Genomic DNA, 18,108 nt, shown 5'->3' on the forward strand with positions numbered 1-18,108 from the left:
GTATTTCTTTTTTTTTTTAAAATTTTTATTTATTTATGATAGTCACAGAGAGAGAGAGAGAGAGGCAGAGACACAGGCAGAGGGAGAAGCAGGCTCCATGCACCGGGAGCCCGACGTGGGATTCGATCCCGGGTCTCCAGGATCGCGCCCTGGGCCAAAGGGAGGCGCCAAACCGCTGCGCCACCCAGGGATCCCTATGGCAGTATTTCAAACCCCTCTAAAAAAGATAAGCCTATCCCTCTTACTCTGGCTTCAATCAAATTAGTTCTAAAACTACAGATGTATAAAATCAATAACTGTATAGCCTCTCAGTGTTACATAACTGAAAGTCTTTAAAACCAAAATTTTATTTTAAAATTGTCAATTCATTTTTGTAATGCTTATACTTAAATTTACTTAAGATACAGGCTTTCATTCATTGACTCTTACTCCCATTAAGTTTCTATTTGTGTTGTGAGAATGACATTCTTAGAAACACATTACCAATCTTAAATATTTAATAATCTTATAGATGTATAGTTCAAAACTTTTAATGTCTTGATTGACACCTGATGGAAAAAATGAAAGTATTTTAATTAATTTTTTGAAAGTGTTTTTAATAGGTTTTCACACCGTATTCATAACATTTACATGAAAACTAAATTTTTTAACTTTCTTAAAACTTCATTTTTTCCTGCTTATTTCCTACCTGCGGCCAAAACACTAATAATCACACTTAACTGATGTGTAAAGAAGTATCCCTCCAGCTAAGCAGCAGGACTGCTGTGCTCATAAGACCTTTTCACGCAAAAACCCTTATTAAATAAAGGAAAAAAATTCACAAAGATGTAACCACAACAGTTTACAAGTCAAATAATTTCCAAAATTTTCCAAAAGGTGTCACAACCCTAACTTATACAACATGATCATACTTTCTAACTGGGTATTACAATTTCAAATTTTTACCTAACACTTTTGTTTTAAACATATTAATTGTGCCTAACTTAATTAATGCTAGTACCACATGTTAAAGACACTTTTTGAAGACAGAGCACTCAGTCCCCAACACACAAATCTCTCGTATTTATCTGACTAGAGAGTCTCCTTATTCAGTATGAATTTAAGGGACTTTACGGAAAGGACTTGTAGCCCATGACACAGATCTGCTGTATTATACTTGATACACATTCTTTCATATATTAGCTTTAACTTGAGGTAACATTTTTTTAAAAGTTCATTCTTTTTAATAAATTAATTTTTATTGGTGTTCAATTTACCAACATACAGAATAACACCCAGTGCTCATCCCGTCAAGTGTCCCCCTCAGTGCCCGTCACCCATTCACCCCCACCCCCAGCCCTCCTCCCCTTCCACCACCCCTAGTTCATTTCCCCGAGTTAGGAGTCTTTATGTTCTGTCTCCCTTCCTGATATTTCCCACACATTTCTTCTCCCTTCCCTTATATTCCCTTTCACTATTATTTATATTCCCCAAATGAATGAGAACATACACTGTTTGTCCTTCTCAGATTGACTTACTTCACTCAGCTAAAAGTTCATTTTTGATCTGTTATCACCATTAACTTTAGAACAATAAAACAATGTTCTAAAACATTTTTAGAACAATAAAAATTAGGAAAGATATACGCAAATATATATTTTGGTATGGAGGATTAACTAATTTGCATAAATGAGTCGGTTACCATGAAGGGCTACTTCTGAATTTGGTTCCTTCCTAAATAGTTTTCAAATAATAAAGATATTGAATTATAACTATTTGTATTATGTAATTTTCAAACACTTTTAAGTTCCTAAGTCTTCAGGTTATCATTTGAGCAACAACTTACTCTTAAAACTCAGAAAAACATATCCAATAGCAAAGGATAGGACCCTACAACAAAATAAGTAGATTTTTTTCTTAAGCAGAAAAAAAGAGGAGCAAGAGAGGATACATTAAAAAAGAGAAAAAAAAATAAAAAAAGAGAGAGAAAACTATAGGAAGTGGCAGGAAATGGGAGTTCAGCATATAAAAGTCACACATTAAAATTTACATATTATTTTACACAATTGTCTAAAACTGAAAAATTTTCCAATGTACATTTCTTCACATTTTTGGGGAAAAAAATACATAGATATAGTTTTTAAATTACACATAAGTAAAACATCCATATTATATATAATAATAAGATGAAAATTAAATGTGTGTATATATATGTATATATATAAAATGATTAAGTGTTTAAAACTGGCTATTAAGACAATGCAGAAAGATTTTTTTTAAAAAGTCGCAAAGAAAATTATTTAGGAAAAATAGTTTGTGATGAGGGCTTAAGATTGTAATACATACAAGAGAAACAAAAACCCCAATAGTAAGCTAATGGAATTACTTTTTTTTTTTAATTTTTTTTTAATTTTTATTTATTTATGATAGTCACAGAGAGAGAGAGAGAGAGGCAGAGACATAGGCAGAGGGAGAAGCAGGCTCCATGCACCGGGAGCCCGATGTGGGATTCGATCCCGGGTCTCCAGGATCGCGCCCCGGGCCAAAGGCAAGCGCCAAACCACTGCGCCACCCAGGGATCCCTGGAATTACTTTTAAAGATCTTCTTTAAAAGTATTCTTAACTAGCAAAAGATAAGTCAATTTCATTTTAACCAAATAATGACAAGAGGTGTATCATGATTTCACTTTTAAGTCTACCTACATAGCCTTTGGGGATATCTGTGTCCTCATTGCTTCCAGGATCATTTTCTAAGTGCTGCTTGATTTTTTCTTCTAATCCAACAGCATCTGCTCCTTGATATTGATCAATTGTCACTTTGTTTAGAAAAAACAGAAATGGAGGTGTTGCTGATATGTTGTTGGTGGCAGCTGTTCCCTGACACTGATGTACATCTACTTCCAAGAAAGCTGCCTGTGGACACTTATTGCTCATAGGACTAATGCTGGGGCAATCCTTAAACGTGGTCCGCACCCGCGCGTGGTGCGCTGGAGCACGGCGAGTCTGGAGCCCGCGCCGCTCAGCTCCGGCTGCAAGTCCGGGTCGCTCCCGCCCGGCTTCACGCCCACCATTCTCGGCCCGGCAGGGCGGCCGCGACGCCACCGGCTTCCGAAGTGAAGGCGAAGGCCCGGCGGGGGCGGGGGCGGGGGCGACCGCGCTCCGGAAGGCCGAGGCCCGGGCGCAGGCGGCGGCGACCGCGGCGGCGTCTCCGGGGCTCTCAGTGCCGAGTCACGCCCGGGAGCGGGGCGGCCGAGGGGGCCCTCAATACTCTTTAAATCGGTTCTTGGGACATCTGGGTGTCTCAGTGGTTGAGTGTCTGCCTTCGGCTTATGTCGTGATCCCGGGGTCCTGGGATCGAGTCCTGCATCGGGCGCCCCTTAGGGAGCCTCCTTCTCCCTCTGCCTGTGTCTCTTCTTCTCTCTGTGTCTCAAATGAATAACTAACAAAATCTTTCTTAAAAAATAAAACCTTTCTCTACTGATTCATCCATAAGAACCTATGTTATATCCTGCATTGACTGAGTTCCGTGTCTTATCTTCCTCATCTATTCCTTCTCTTTGGTAAAGCATAATCTCCCATAGTTTCTGAGGAAAAGCTCACTGGAGAGAAAACTTTTAAGGACTTGTATTTTGAAAATCTCCATTTATCTTCTTGCTTAAGTGATAGTTGATTTCATATAGAATTCCATTCATATACAATTATAGATTGTAACCTCTGAATTTTTATTTTTTATTTTATTTATTTTTTTATTTTTTATTTTTTTGGTGCCGAAACCCGGGATCGAACCATGAATTTTTAATTTAACTCTCGTGTCTTCCCCTCTAGTGTTGGATCCATTTTCCCTCCTCCTTTATATGTCCCAGTGTTTTCTCCTGAAAGAAATACCTTTCTTCTGAGGATGTTCAAAAGGATCACAGAAATGTGTTTTTATGTGAAGAGTGAGTGGGAGATGCAATTTTGTATTCTTCATTTCTAGGAAATGTTCTTGAGATTTTTCTCTGATAATTTTCTTTCCATCATGTTCTGTCTCATTCTAGAATCTTTTTAGTTGGGTGTTATGGGTTGATGCTTTATGATGCTTTTGCTTTCTCTCATATTTATGTTCTTTATCCTTTCCACTTCATATACACTACTTTTGTTCCACAGTTTGCTTTGTCTTCCAACTTATTATTCTTTTTCAGTGGTCAGATTTTTAATTTTTTCCAGAGCTTTCTTTTACTCTGAATGTTTTTAAGTCTTGAGGAATTGAAGAGATCCTGGTAATCTGGGCTTTCTGAAGACCCATGAAAGGATTCTCAGGAGAAAGAGCTGCCTGTCTCACAGTATCTGGACTAATTGCAAAAGAGTGTGAATCAATTAAGAAGTTTCTTGTCCTTTTGTCTCTCCTCATTTTAGGCCCTAACTCTGTCAGAAATTATGGTTAGTAGTGGGGAGAGAAAAAAAATAGTAGCAAAGGAGAGAAGGAAAGGAGAAGTCTTAAGTGTGAAATGGTGTGAGATTTTGATTACTTTACAGGCCTGAATATGCTAATTTCAGAATGGAGACATTAGACTTCATATCCTAGGACATAGAGAACCTTTGAAAGTTTGCTGGAAATAAGCCATGGCAAAAGCAGAGCTTTGTGTTCAGAGTCTTGACCTTGTCCTAGGGAGTAAGATGGATATAGGGAGAAGCCATTGGAGGAGGAGTCCCCGGGCAGAGAGTATTAATCTGGGAACAGTTAGAGGCCTGAGTCAAAATCGAGAAACTCCGAATACATCCATCCTTCATACTTGGTTATTCAATGTTGTGACTTAGATCCAGAGTTTCTAGAAAAATAGGTTTATGTCAACATAGAAAAATCCAGGAGGCAAATCAAACAGTGAGTTGACACCAGACGTAATTTAGGTTGAGGTGTCAGCAACAGTGGAGGATTATGTCCAATGGAGATTGAACTACAGGTCCTCCTCCATATAGTTCTCTTTCTGCTGCCTCAGAGAGCTATAGCCTATGGAGTATGTGTGTTTTGTGTGCACGCCAGTGTGTATGTGTTGGTGTTTGGTAATATATACAAAAGATAACATTTACCACTTAAACCATATTTAAATGTACAGTTCTACTGCATTAAGTACATTCCCAGTGTTGTCACGGCTACCCATTTGCAGAGGTGAACTCAGTCAGAAACTGCACACAGTAAACAATCACTCTGTGAACATTTCTCCTCTCAGCCCCAGCCTTTGCAGTTCTGCATTGTCTTACCTCACATTCTCTAGGAGCATCTCATGAAGGAAAATGTCCTTCATGAATCCCTAAGTTTGTTACTTTCATAACAGTGAAACTAATGAATACCCTGAAATTATTGGGCTTGAAGGTTTACAGAAATAGCTAAGGAAAAGTCTTAGGCACTGGGTGGCTAGCTGCTCAATGGGAAGAGCATGGGACTCTTCATCTCCTGATCTAGAGTCTGAGCCCCATGTTGGGTGCAGAGACTACTTAAATAAAAATAGTAAGGTCAAGGTGATCACCATGGTGATGCTGGGGGTTCTCTGAATCTTATGGAGAATCTTGTCCTCCTCCACTTGTCAACAGGTGGCACATGTTCCCCAGTCACTGGGCTGCTGGCACCTAAAGGGGTTGGAGATGAAGAAATGAGGACTTAATGGGTTCTACCTGCAGAGATATCTGTATGTTTGTCCTGGCAGAGGTGGGACCAGTCTAAGCATCAGCTGCTTTTGAAATCTTTACAGTTGGTTCCAACACAGAGGCAGGTAGAGGAACATGAGGAAGACATTTTTCATCTCCACATTCAATGGTAGTAATAATCTTTTACCTTCCTGGCTACCAGTCGGGATAAGTGAGAGACCATGTGAACTTTTCGGGTAATGACCAGTCCATAAGACTGCTCAATGAATATAAATGCTAGTATTTTAGAAACAACAATAGTGATAGAAATTTGTTGTTTTATATTATTAAATTACTGCAAACAACTCTGACATAGGAATATTCTATCACAGAAAGGCAAAATGATAATGAAAGAATGAGCGTGTGTGTGTGTGTGTGTGTGTGTGTGTGTGTGTGTGTGTGTTTGTCAGTGTATGAGTGTCTCTGGGTTTGTCTGTGTGTGATTGTAAAACTGTGTATCTGTGTGCATGTTCTTGAGGGTGAAATATGTATCTGTGTATAAAGATTTGTTTTAGGGTGTGTGACTCAGAGAAAGCTTCCCAGAGGAGGAGACATGAAATAGACTTTACAAGTGAGATGGTAGGCTGTCCTATTCAGGGAAGATATTAGAGGCAAAGAGAACCCCACCTGTCCTGGTACTGAGGTACTGTGACTGAGTAGGATACATGAGGGAATGGTATGTAGATGACTGTGGCTGAGTATAGAGTCCCTGTGATCAGGGAGAGAGGCTGAGGGGCTGCCCAGGGGTGGAGCCATGGATATCCTTGTGTATAGTGTAAATGATGGGCCTTGCTCCTCCCAGCAGTTGTCTGCAGTTTGAGTATCTCAGGGTTTGCAAGAGATCCATAATCCTTGTGCCCGCTGCACATAGTGTGTAGGCTGAATCTGGGATGTATTTCATAAAAGGGGTCCAGTTTGAGTGTACATATTCCCTGATATGTAATAATAAATATATTACATATATAATATATATATGTAATATAATACATATTATTATATGTAATAATATGTATTATATGTAATATATATGTATTATATGTAATAAATATTTATTATTATATTTATTATTTATATTTAAGGCATTGCTTATTTATTATTTATTATTTAGGCATTAAAGGCATTATTTATTATTTATTATTAAGGCATTGCTAATATTGATAATGGTAGATAGCTGTCACCTTCTGTTTCTCCGTCAAGAGGTAGTATCAATTGCTGACTATAATTTTATTTTATTTATTTATTTAAAAGATTTTATTTATTCATTCATGATAGACATAGAGAGAGAGAGGCAGAGACACAGGCAGAGGGAGAAGCAGGCTCCATGCCAGGAGCCCGACGCAGGACTTGATCCCAGGACTCGTGCCCTGGGCCGAAGGCAGGCGCCAAACCACTGAGCCACCCAGGGATCCCAATTTTAGAGTTGGGTTTAAGATTGAAAGTGTCCTCTTACTGAAAAGGTTTGGAAACACATAACTTTTTGTAATTCATGGTTCTAGGAGTGAGGTCAGATTCATAGTTATGTGAGAAGGTCACTTTCGCATTGATGAGGAGGAGGTATTGCAGGAAAGGTACCAGAGAGTTCAGGGAACCTTGTAGATGACTTTGACCCAAGCTGGGCAGGATGGGACTGGATTGTGATAACAGCTGTGGGGAAGGTTGGGAGGGGAAGCTCAGAGCGAGACTGTGGGATTGGAGGGGGCAGAACTCAGTGAAATTTTAGAGGTCAGTGGGGAAGGTGATTGTGTTAAACTTACCAAGTTTCTCCAAAAAACACCCACATCTTAATGCCTGCAACTTGCAATGTTACCCTTCATGGTAGAAAAAGACTTTGTCCATTGTGATAAAACTAGATTCTGACATGGATAGGTTATCCTGAATTTTGGGGATTATCCTCTAAATGCAATCTAATCTATTTTAAAGAATTTATTTATTTATGAGAGAGAGAGAGAATGACTGAGAACATGAGTAGGAGGATGGGCAAAGGAGAGGGAGAAGCAGAACCCCTGCTGTGCAGGGAGCCTGAAACTGGGCTTGATTCTAGGACTTCAAGACCACTACCTGAGCTGAAGGCAGATACTTAACTGTCTGAGCCACCCAGGTGCCCTGAAAACCCATATATTTTATATAAGGGAGACAGAGGAAGATTGACAGGCATGGAAAAGAGAAGGCAGTGTGACCTCATAGAGCAGAGATCAGAGTGAGGGGACACAAGACAAGGAATGATGGTTTCCAGCCATTAAAACTGTAAGTAGCCATAAATAGATTTTCACCTCAACCTTCCAGAAGGAGCGTGGCCCTTCCGACACAATGATTTCTGCAAAGTGTTACAGATTTTGGGCCGCTGTCATCCCAACCTGAGAAAATAATTGGTGTAAACCACCAAGTGTGTGGTAGTGTTTTGCAGCAGTCACTGGAAGTTAATCCAGATTTTCCGCATCAGGTGCCTCATGGCTTGGGGCCTTAAGTAGAACGCGGGGCTTGTGGAAGGAAGAGCAGGTAGCAAGGCAGTATATACAGCTTCATACATTTATCCTGAAGAAACTGTAGAGTCTTGAATGAAGTTGTCCAGATGGCAGCTGGATGCTGTTTCTGGAGCTCTCAGGAGAATATGAGGGAAAAAGCATTAGCCTGAGGTGTTGATGAGTGGTCTAGAGGTCACAGAGCAATGTGCATGTGCAGAGTCAAAAAGAGTTCACTGAAGGGTGAACCCTGGAGATTCACTAAAAACTGAGAAGGAGACAGAAAACAAATTGTACCAGAGAATCATAGGATTGAAATCAGAGTGAAGTTGTGAGGACCAAGCAGGTTGGTTGTGGTTGTGATAAGGACACAATATTAGAGATGCTCCTGGTTGAGAACCGTGTGACTGACCAGACAAACTGTGGGTATCCCTCATACAAAACTACAGCAGTAACATTTTAATTGTGCATCATTCTGAAACCTCATTTACGATCATGGCCATGTGAGTGGGAAATCTATAAAGTGGTGCAGGATTATTCCTGAGCAAATATTCCCTCTTGTGGTCCTGCTCTTCAGGCTGCCATGAGTAACTGGACATTAAGTCTCTGAAATTTACTGTTGACAGCACCCAATGGGCACTTCATGACAAAGACCACCCCAACTCAAGGCTGGAGACTGTGGAGTAATAAGAAGACAAATAGAGTAGTGCAGGGAGAGTGATTTATTGAAGCAAGACGTTGAAACCTTTACATTTTCTACAAGATCAGGTGACCATTGGGAGACAGGGATACTAGTATGTAAGATTCGTTATATACAGGACTCCATGATTCTCACCTGAAATAGATAAAGAAAGAGAGATCAGTCATGCTGCTCCTGGGGATGACATCGTAACACAGACTGTCACTCACAAAAACTTGTCAGTGAAGTTTTGACCAACAAAAGGCAAGTAGAATGGTCACAAGACAGGAAACCAGAGAGGATGGTAAGCTAAATACATCTGACACAATTACAACAAACCATGCAGTTCAGGAACAATCTATTTCCATAGTCTGGCAAATAAATCCTGAGATGAGCCAAGAGTAAGACCCAGGTTTCTAATGCAAGGAGGAGCAGCCCGGGAGTTTTTTCTCTACTATCTCAAGGCAGAGGACTCTAAATTTTCATTGCAGTGGGGATATGAGAGTGAGAGACTAGAAAAAGGGTGGGAGGGGATTTGGGGAATATGGCTTTCAGGAGAGTCCCAGGGTCATGGTGTGGAAATTCAACTCAGCCCCTGTGACATTTGTCACGGCTGCTCTTCATGCTGACAGAGGGCTGGGTTTCCTCTCTTCCAGCTGTCTCTCTGTTCAACCCCAAGACCTCCATGGGATTCCCCTGTGACTGTGTCCAATCTGAGGGGGGAGCTCGCCCACAGTAGAGCTCCCTGATAAGGAGGCCGCCAGGCTTTGGCCCTTCGACATCACTGCTTGTCCTCCTCAGGACACTTTGGGGAACCTAGAGCCCAGGGAAGTGGCCTAAGAAGGAGGAATGTGCCCAGAGCTCCTTGCAGCCTCAGTGTAGCTCCCCAGATATAACGTCATCTGCCCTGTGGCCATCTTTAAGCCTATCACAGCGAAGGGAGACAGGTACCTCCACCACCTGTGTCCCCAGTGGAGCAGCACCCTGACTGCCTTCCTGGCTGCTCAGCTGAGCAGAAGTCTCTATGCACAAAGAAGAAAGGAATTACCATTGTTCTTGCAATTAGCATTCTGTTCTCAAGGGATATCTGATCTGTGCAGTTCTTCACTTCCAACTTGGCCTGAATGACTTCTTGAGGTGAGTCATATAGTATCCGAAGTATAGTCTTGTAGCTAGCTGGGTCTAGAATGAAGAAGCTCTTCAATTCAAGTGCTAAGCCTGGACAGGTGATTGCATTGCCTGGGGAAGAAAAAGATATACAACCTATGTAAGGAAAATCACATTTTCCCGTGGCTCCCTGAAGTCAGAACTAGACGGGAACCCAAGAGGTTTTAGGATTTCATGCCATAATAGTGCCAATGACGATGCCTGACCCCGGAAGCTGTGACTTCCTCACATCAGGCAGGGAACAAACAGCAGAGCCAGGACTAGACTATAGACTTAGTGATCCCTAGTTCAGTTTTTGTCCTTTTTAAGGCACATTCCCTCCTTTACAAGATTTCCTGGTACAGAAGTTTACTTTCTTTTTATTTCAAACAATTAAGTCTGCCTGAACAGAGTGATGCCTTATTTTTGTCTTGGATATCAGAGAAGAGGAGATTTTGGTAATCATTTTTTTAAGTGAATGGTAGAACCAGATCTTTCCAGAGAGCAGAGAAGGGGAGAGTAATCTGGAGAATAGCAGGTCACATTATTTATATGTTGGAATATGCCACTTTCAGACTAAAGAATAATATTATGTCATTGGACACCGACAGGTCAAAAAGCTAACCACATGCATACAAACACAACCTCCTAGGTAATCAGTTTGAACACATTTGAAGCTTATCTACAAAACTATGATAGGCTCTCTTATTTGTTCAGTGATGTGCAGAATATCTTAGAGAGGGTGAGAGGCAGGGAATGGGGCTCTTTCTTGATCCCATGAAATTGTGTGGAGGCCTGAAGTGACCACTTTTCCTAGTGTGGATTCTCTATCTCCCCAAGTTTTTGTAACCGCACTGTAGTTAGGTTCTGATCTGACCCCTGATTGGATGTGAAACTATGCAAGGAATTTGAGAGGTTCATACCACAGTCAGCAGAGGGAAAGACCAGGACATTTAATCAGATGAAATAGAAAGACTGAAGAAGACTTGGGTCAATATCAAGGGTAAGAAGACAGGCCAAAATATTGTGAATGGATGGCCACAGTTCATCTAGATAAACAGAAATCATACCCCTCCAAGTGCACTTGGTGTATTACAAAATACTAGTAGCACTCTTAGAAAACCAGGAAGACTGGTAGATACAGTGAGATCTACTCATTAGTAGATGTAGTGATTGCTGCTTGTTACCAGAGCCTCCTTGAAGATTTATGATCAGAGACTAAGAGAACACAGGCTCTTCTGGAAGTGATAACTCTCCCAAACCCTTCCAGCTGTAACATTTTATGAGTCTGAATCCGTGAGTTAAAAAGCTGTGGACTACACTGGCACCTGAAAAACTCTGGGAAGGGGAATGTCTAGGAACTAGTAGACAAAAGTTAGACCCTTAACAGACTTAATCTCATCCATTGCTGTAGCTATTCTTGTGGTATCTGTCAAATCCAAGGATGAGAAGAGATTAAGCATTTTGCTCAAGCTCAAAACACTGGTAAGTGGCAGAGCCATGTATCAAACCTAAATCTTTCTCCTCTTGCTTCTGAAACACAGATCACAAATAAGGAGGAGGCTCCCATGGAAAACTCTTAAAATTTGCCTGCAACAATTTCTTGTAAAACTCTAGAGTGTTGGGAACTGATAAAATGAGCCCTGAGGTTGGGAGAAGGGGTTGGGGACTAGTTCACAAGTAGAAGAAAAAGAGAAAAGCCACTTAGGTTCACCTAGCTCAGAGAAGGGTACTCACCAGGGCTGGTGCCTGTCTGATGAGTAATGATACTCACCCTCATAGCAGCAAAGAGCCAGAGTGACCAGCAGGACACTCAGGGACAGCCTCATGGTTTATTTTGTTTTGAGTTTTCAGCTTAGTGAATGGTGAGGAATTTAGGAGCTGAACTCAGGAGCCCAGGGAGCCCAGGGCTACTTATAGCTAGAGAGCCTCTCTGGTGCTGCCCAAATAAACATGTGGTCAGGTTAAGGGGTTGGCTTCCAGCCCTCTGTTCCTCTCTCATGTCATCAATTGATGTCACAGACCCCAGTGGCAGGGTCAGAGTTCCTGTTCATGGTCGTTGCTGGCACCATGCACCTCTCCTTTGTAGCAAACACTGAGGATGTGATTTCACAAATGTGTAGTCAATTAATTGATGCAAGCCCCCCTGGATGTTAGCTCCTGAAGTGCAGGGGCAACCTCTGGTTTTGCTCATGTTTATTTAGCATACTGTCTGGCACACAGGAGAGGAAAAGCAAATATTCTTAGAATAAATGAGTGACTATGAATCAACAAACCCCTAAATTTAGGGTGTATCTTCAGTATGAAATGATGCCTGCTATGCCTCCCTTTGGGCAGGTGAGGGAGAAAGGTTAGTAGCCTGGTGACCCCAGTGAGAGGAATGAGTGGTTTATGGTATCCCAAAAGAAGACAATGTCAAGAGGAAGGCTATATCCCCAATAATAATTTACTAATTTAAGCTAATATTTAATATATAATAGTACATAGTGGCAGAGGGAAAGTTGTGTGACTGGAGATACTGGACTGGCCAAATCAAGGAGAGTTTCCACTGTACTCCGTGGGATGTGGGGGCAGAATGGTGGGTGGGATGAGACACATGTAGGTTTATTTGCACTAGTGCTTTCCTGCTGGGTTTCAGATCTAGTCAAAATCACATGGGCTTTTCACACCCATTATGATGACTATTGTAAAAAAAAAAAATAATAACAGGAGAGAACAAGTGTAGGCAGGGATTTGGAGTAATAGGAATTCTTGTGCTTTTTTTTGGTGGGAGTGTAAAATGGTGCAGCCTGTGAGGAAAAGAGCCTGGATATCCCTCCAAAAATTAAAAGGAAAGTTAATATGATCAATCGAGTCACCTCTGAGTACCTGTGCAAAAGAATTGAAGCAGGGTGTGAAACACGTATTTGCATACTGGTGTTCATAGCATCATTATCCACAATAACCAAGAGGTGGAAAGAACACAGTGTTCATGGGCAGATGGATAGATAAAGAAAATGTGGTACATATATATAATGAAGTACTATTCACATTCAGCCTTATAAATCAAGGAAAACCTGTCACATGCTACAACATGGGTGAACCTTGAGGATAGTACACTAAAGGAAATAAGCCAGTAAAAAGAAAAAAACACTACATGAATCCACCAATATGAGGTTCCTAGAGTAGTCAGTTTCATAGACATAGAGAGCAAATGCTGGTTGCCAGAGGCTGGGGCAGGTGAAATATCATGTTCAATAAAAATCATGTAATCACAAGAACAGTGGGCTGATTATATCTGGCAACATACCGTTATAATCCTCTGTACAGTTCCTTTGGGTTTCAAAACCTCACATAGCCAATAATAATTGTGCAATAAAAAGAGTAGCACTAATTTTTGCTTGCTAGCTATGGCCAGACAATGTGCAAACATAATTTATCATCTTCAGTCATTGCTACAAATCTACAAACAATTCTATTTCCTATTTTAAAAGTTGAGTCAGCTAACTTGCAGAAAGTAAGAAACTTGCTCAAACTTGTTCGGGTTGGAAGCCAGTAGGTCTAGCTCAGACATGATAGTGTATGAATTGTACAGTAACAAAGTGGTACTTTCAGTCAAGATGGCTAAAGGTGGTGCCAAGTCAGGTGGAAGAGGGCTGATGACAATGAAGTTCTCTGCTTGCATCTCAATTTCTGACTCAATTGAATTCTTCTGGATGATGATCCTCAAACTAGTTTCTTCATCTCTCTCTCTCCAGTTCTCTTCTTCTTTTCTTGCTTTTGAAAAAAATATAATTTATTGACAACACCAAATGCTGGTGATGTGGAGCAGTGGGAGCACTCATTCATTGCTGGTGGGAATGCAAAATGGTACAGCCATTGTGGAAATTCTCATAAAAGTAAACAAAGTCTTACCATATTATCCAGCAATTGTGTCCTTGGTATTTATGCAAAGGAGCTATATACATGTCTATATGAAACCTGCACATGATATTTATGGCATTCTTAATCATAATTTCCAAATTGTGTAAGCAATTAAGATGTCCTTCAATAGGTCGACGGATGGAGAAACTGTGGTACCTTCAGACAGTGAAATACAGTTGCAAAATTCTATGGAATTGAGCTCTTATAGATGAGCTGTAGGGCATGAGAAGGCACGAAAGAACCTTACACACATATTACCAAATAAGAGTCGCCAATCTGAAGAGCCGCATAGTGTATGGTTACAACTCTATGACATCCTGGAAAGGCAAAATTACAGCGACTGTAAAAGATCCATGGTTTCTGTAAGTTGGGGAGGAAAGAAGGATGAATATGCAGAGTGCAGAGGATTTGCAGGCTGGGACACTACTCTGTATGAGATGATGATGCCAGATACCTGTCACCATGTATCTGTCAAAACCCATCAAATGTAGAAACCTGAGTGAAATGTGATTTAAATTACTGACTTTGAGTGATAAGGATGTGGCAGTATAAGTTCACCAATTGTGACAAATGTACCATCAGGTGTGGCGTGAGGAAGATTGTGCACGTGTGGAGGTGAGGGGCACATTGGGACTCTATGTGCTCTGCTTAATTTTTCTGTGAAACTAACACTTCTGTATCCCAATAAAAGTTATTGGGAAAGAAGGAAACTTCCTGTTAAAAAAACATTCTCTTTTGGGTGCTTGGGGATCAGTTAGTTAGCTGAGTCTCTGCCTTCGGCTTGGGTCATGATGCAAGGGTCCCAGGATGGAGCCCCATGTCTGGCTCCCTGCTCACCGGGGAGCCTGCTTCTCTCTCTCTCCCTCTGCCTGCTGTTCCCCCTGCTTGTTCTCTGTCTCCCCCACTCTCTCTCTCTTGTCAAATAAGTAAATAAAATCGTTTAACAAACAAACAAAACACATATTCTCTATCAGCAAGAAAACAATAAAAAACCCCGATTCAATGGAATTGTCACTACGTATAGATAGTTGATCAACTGTCAGGAAAACTTAAAATAATCTACTAAAAAAAAGTATTACAGGTGATAAAAGTTTCCTGTGTAGCTGAAAACATGTAAACATCAATCACTTTCCTATCAACCTGCTATTACCTGCTACAACACGGAAGGAAAGATGCCATTGGCCACTGAACAATAGCAGCAACAAAATTATGTTGGGATATATATAAATGGAAATACATAAAACTTTAAAGATAAAATCATGAAGTTTTACTTACTGATAAAAGTAAGTAAGTGAAAGTAAGTAAAAAAGTACTTTACTTACTTTACTTACTGATGAAGGAATCTGAAAAAATAGAGGCACACATTTTGCCCCTGATGGAAATAGAAGAACATTCAGGACATCCACTCTTCTCAAATTATTTTGCAAATCCAACCCAGCTCACATCAGAATCCTTACTGAACAGTTTTACACTTTGTTTTGAATTCTGAAGTGCTGGATCTTTCAAAGTAGAATATATTCATTCCTTGAGTAGTGAGACCAGTGTATAAGGGTCCAACTGTAGGGCCAGACTCTGGGTTGCTCAAGCTCAGCTCTCACACTTTCTACTTGTGGGCATATCAGCAAGATGTTGACCTTATTAGCCTGGTGCCTCATCTGTAAAAGAAGGTGATAACAATGTTTACCTCATACAATCTATGTGAGCATAAATGAATTAATACAAGAAACACGCTCAGCAGAGTTTCTGGTAATGTCAGCTATCACCCAGGTAACAAAAAGGAAATTACACCAGTAAAATGTCACACAAAATAAATTTGCTCACTCTCAAATCAAATCTCAAACTGAATCTAACTGACTCCACCAACGAGGAATGTTTATGTGAATAACATATACTTCAGAATTTGTCTTTGATTCCTTTGAGATTTCTCTCAAGTTAAAATGGAATTTTCCTCAGTTAAAATTTCTCCCACATTACATTTCAGTCATTTAATTTTTTTAAATTTTGCTGATCATATTGAAATGGCTGTTGTGATTTTAAATTCCTAATCACTGAGTACTGGAATTAAAGGTATAGGGGAGTGGTGGGTGGCTATAGATATTAGTTATCCCCAAGGCACAAAGAAAGAGTCTCTGGGCTCCTGTTCACATCAGGAGGCACTGGGAACACGTGTCTGTTTGGTTGTGGTTGAAACCCCAGGCTTAAGTCTTTAAGTGCTTAACATAGACATGGGGCATGCAAAGATTTAAGATATTACTTCTGGATCATAAGGTCCACAAATGGTGTTACAACGGATATATCCTGTGGTCACACTGGTTGTCATGTCACATTTTCCCTGCAACAAATATTCTTGCTCCAGTTTTTAAAGACAGAAGCATGCATGTCACCCATCAGATCTTACACAGCATTGACTCTGTGTGTACAAATCTCTAAAATCAAAAAAAAAAAAAACTAAAAGTAATACTTTGTATTACATAATTTTTTTCTATGGGAAGTGGTTTTTGATTCCTTGCTTGGATCACATCAAAGGATCTGATTTAGCTGGGGATGATAAATCATTAAAAGTAAATCAGAATGACAGATCACAATGTCATTTTTAGCTGGTACCTAGGGGAATTCAAAGGATGGAGTGACATCACTGCCATAGATTCACTCTTTTCCCATCTTCACATTCATGTGAGGAGTCTTTTCAGGATTTACATCTCTAAAGATGAAAAACATGAATAAACCTGACACACTTTTAGCAATACATGATATTTATGGACACACAAAACTAAAAAGTGTCTAATTCAGCTCTTTATGAAATGTATCAATAATATTTTGCATCACACATTTAAGAAGTATCAAAAATTGAAACATATTTATGTCCTTAGCCAAAGCTACAAGCATCTTTGATGACATCCAAATCACCAGTGTGTCTCATTGTACTCACTCCATATGTAGCCATTTTATTGTTTCTTCCCTTGTCATTCTGTACTACTGAGCCTCTACCCTGAGCTTTTTGCCATGAGGATCCTTAGGGAAATGTGTGAGCCGACAGAGCCATCTACTACTCCCACACATCATCTGCAGCGAACCTCACACCCTATGCATGCTCAAACTTCTTGCTACAAGCTGTGAGCTGCAGAAAGAAGCCCATGATGTGGAAATTGTCCTTGGGCATCAGAGATTGTTTCTGACACGTGTTTGCCAACTGTTGCCATAAAACAATGATCCTAAGGTGTCTAAATCTTTTTTCTGGGTCATACATAGGGAAAAGAATGAAGAAAAAAGTCAGAAATGCTTGGTTGCTTCAGAATTTTCCATAACAGGTTCTCATTGTGTGCCTTGTCCCATTCTTGCATTTAATAATGCTGGGAATGCAGTCCAGGTGCCTTTTCAGACACAACCTGGAGTTTGAGGATCTTTCATCCAACTGCACATTGACTTAATGCACCATCACCCATCACTGGGATCCTCCTGTGGCCCGACTGTATCAGGTACTCTCCTCGGATGGTCTGACCCTTCCTTTTCGGGAAGACAGAAGTTTGTTCATCTCATTTTCCCGGAGCAATACAATTGTTAACTTTGTTTTTTTTTTTTTTTTAATTAATTTTTATTGGTGTTCAATTTACCAACATACAGAAAAACACCCAGTGCTCATCCCATCAAGTGTCCACCTCAGTGCCCGTCACCCATTCCCCTCCAACACCCGCCCTCCTCCCCTTCCACCACCCCTAGTTCGTTTCCCCGAGTTAGGAGTCTTTATGTTCTGTCTCCCTTCCTGATATTTCCCAACATTTCTTTTCCCTTCCTTTATATTCCCTTTCACTATTATTCATATTCCCCAAATGAATGAGAACATACACTGTTTGTCCTTCTCCGATTGACTTATTTCACTCAGCATAATACCCTCCAGTTCCATCCAAAAATATGGAACGCTTCACGAATTTGCGTGTCATCCTTGCGCAGGGGCCATGCTAATCTTCTCTGTATCGTTCCAATTTTAGTATATGTGCTGCCGAAGCGAGCACCAATTGTTAACTTTGTATTTGAAAATAGCTAGAGGGGCACCTGGGTGGCTCAGTGGTTGAGCATTGATCTACCTTTGGCTCAGGTTGTAACCCCAGGGTCCTGGTATTGAGTCCCACATCAGGCTCCCTGCAGGGAGCCAGCTTCTCTCTCTGCCTATGTCTCTGCCTCTCTTCCTTTTCTCTCATGAATAAATAAATAAAATCTTTTTTTTTTTAAGAGAAAAGAACTAGAGGCTTTTGGGAATTATGCAATGCTATGTACCCTAGAAGA

General features: G+C 40.5%; 1 protein-coding gene and 1 non-coding gene across 2 annotated transcripts; both read right to left on the reverse strand.

The window, feature by feature from the left end:
• Positions 1 to 8,958: 8,958 nt before the first annotated feature.
• On the reverse strand, positions 8,959 to 11,753 carry LOC121471673 (secretoglobin family 1D member 2-like). Its single transcript, XM_041722452.1, has 3 exons — positions 11,699 to 11,753; positions 9,827 to 9,960; positions 8,959 to 8,973 (listed from the first exon to the last, which is right to left on the reverse strand). The coding sequence occupies exons 1-3, from the start codon at positions 11,751 to 11,753 to the stop codon at positions 8,959 to 8,961; spliced, it is 204 nt and encodes a 67-aa protein (XP_041578386.1).
• A 5,977-nt stretch (positions 11,754 to 17,730) lies between these two features.
• LOC121472439 lies at positions 17,731 to 17,837 on the reverse strand. The gene has a single exon (XR_005982906.1). It is a non-coding gene; the product is annotated as a U6 spliceosomal RNA (small nuclear RNA).
• Between the last annotated feature and the right edge of the window lie 271 nt (positions 17,838 to 18,108).

This window comes from Vulpes lagopus, chromosome 11 (genome assembly GCF_018345385.1).
Source record: "Vulpes lagopus strain Blue_001 chromosome 11, ASM1834538v1, whole genome shotgun sequence".
NCBI classification, from domain to species: Eukaryota; Metazoa; Chordata; class Mammalia; order Carnivora; family Canidae; genus Vulpes; species Vulpes lagopus.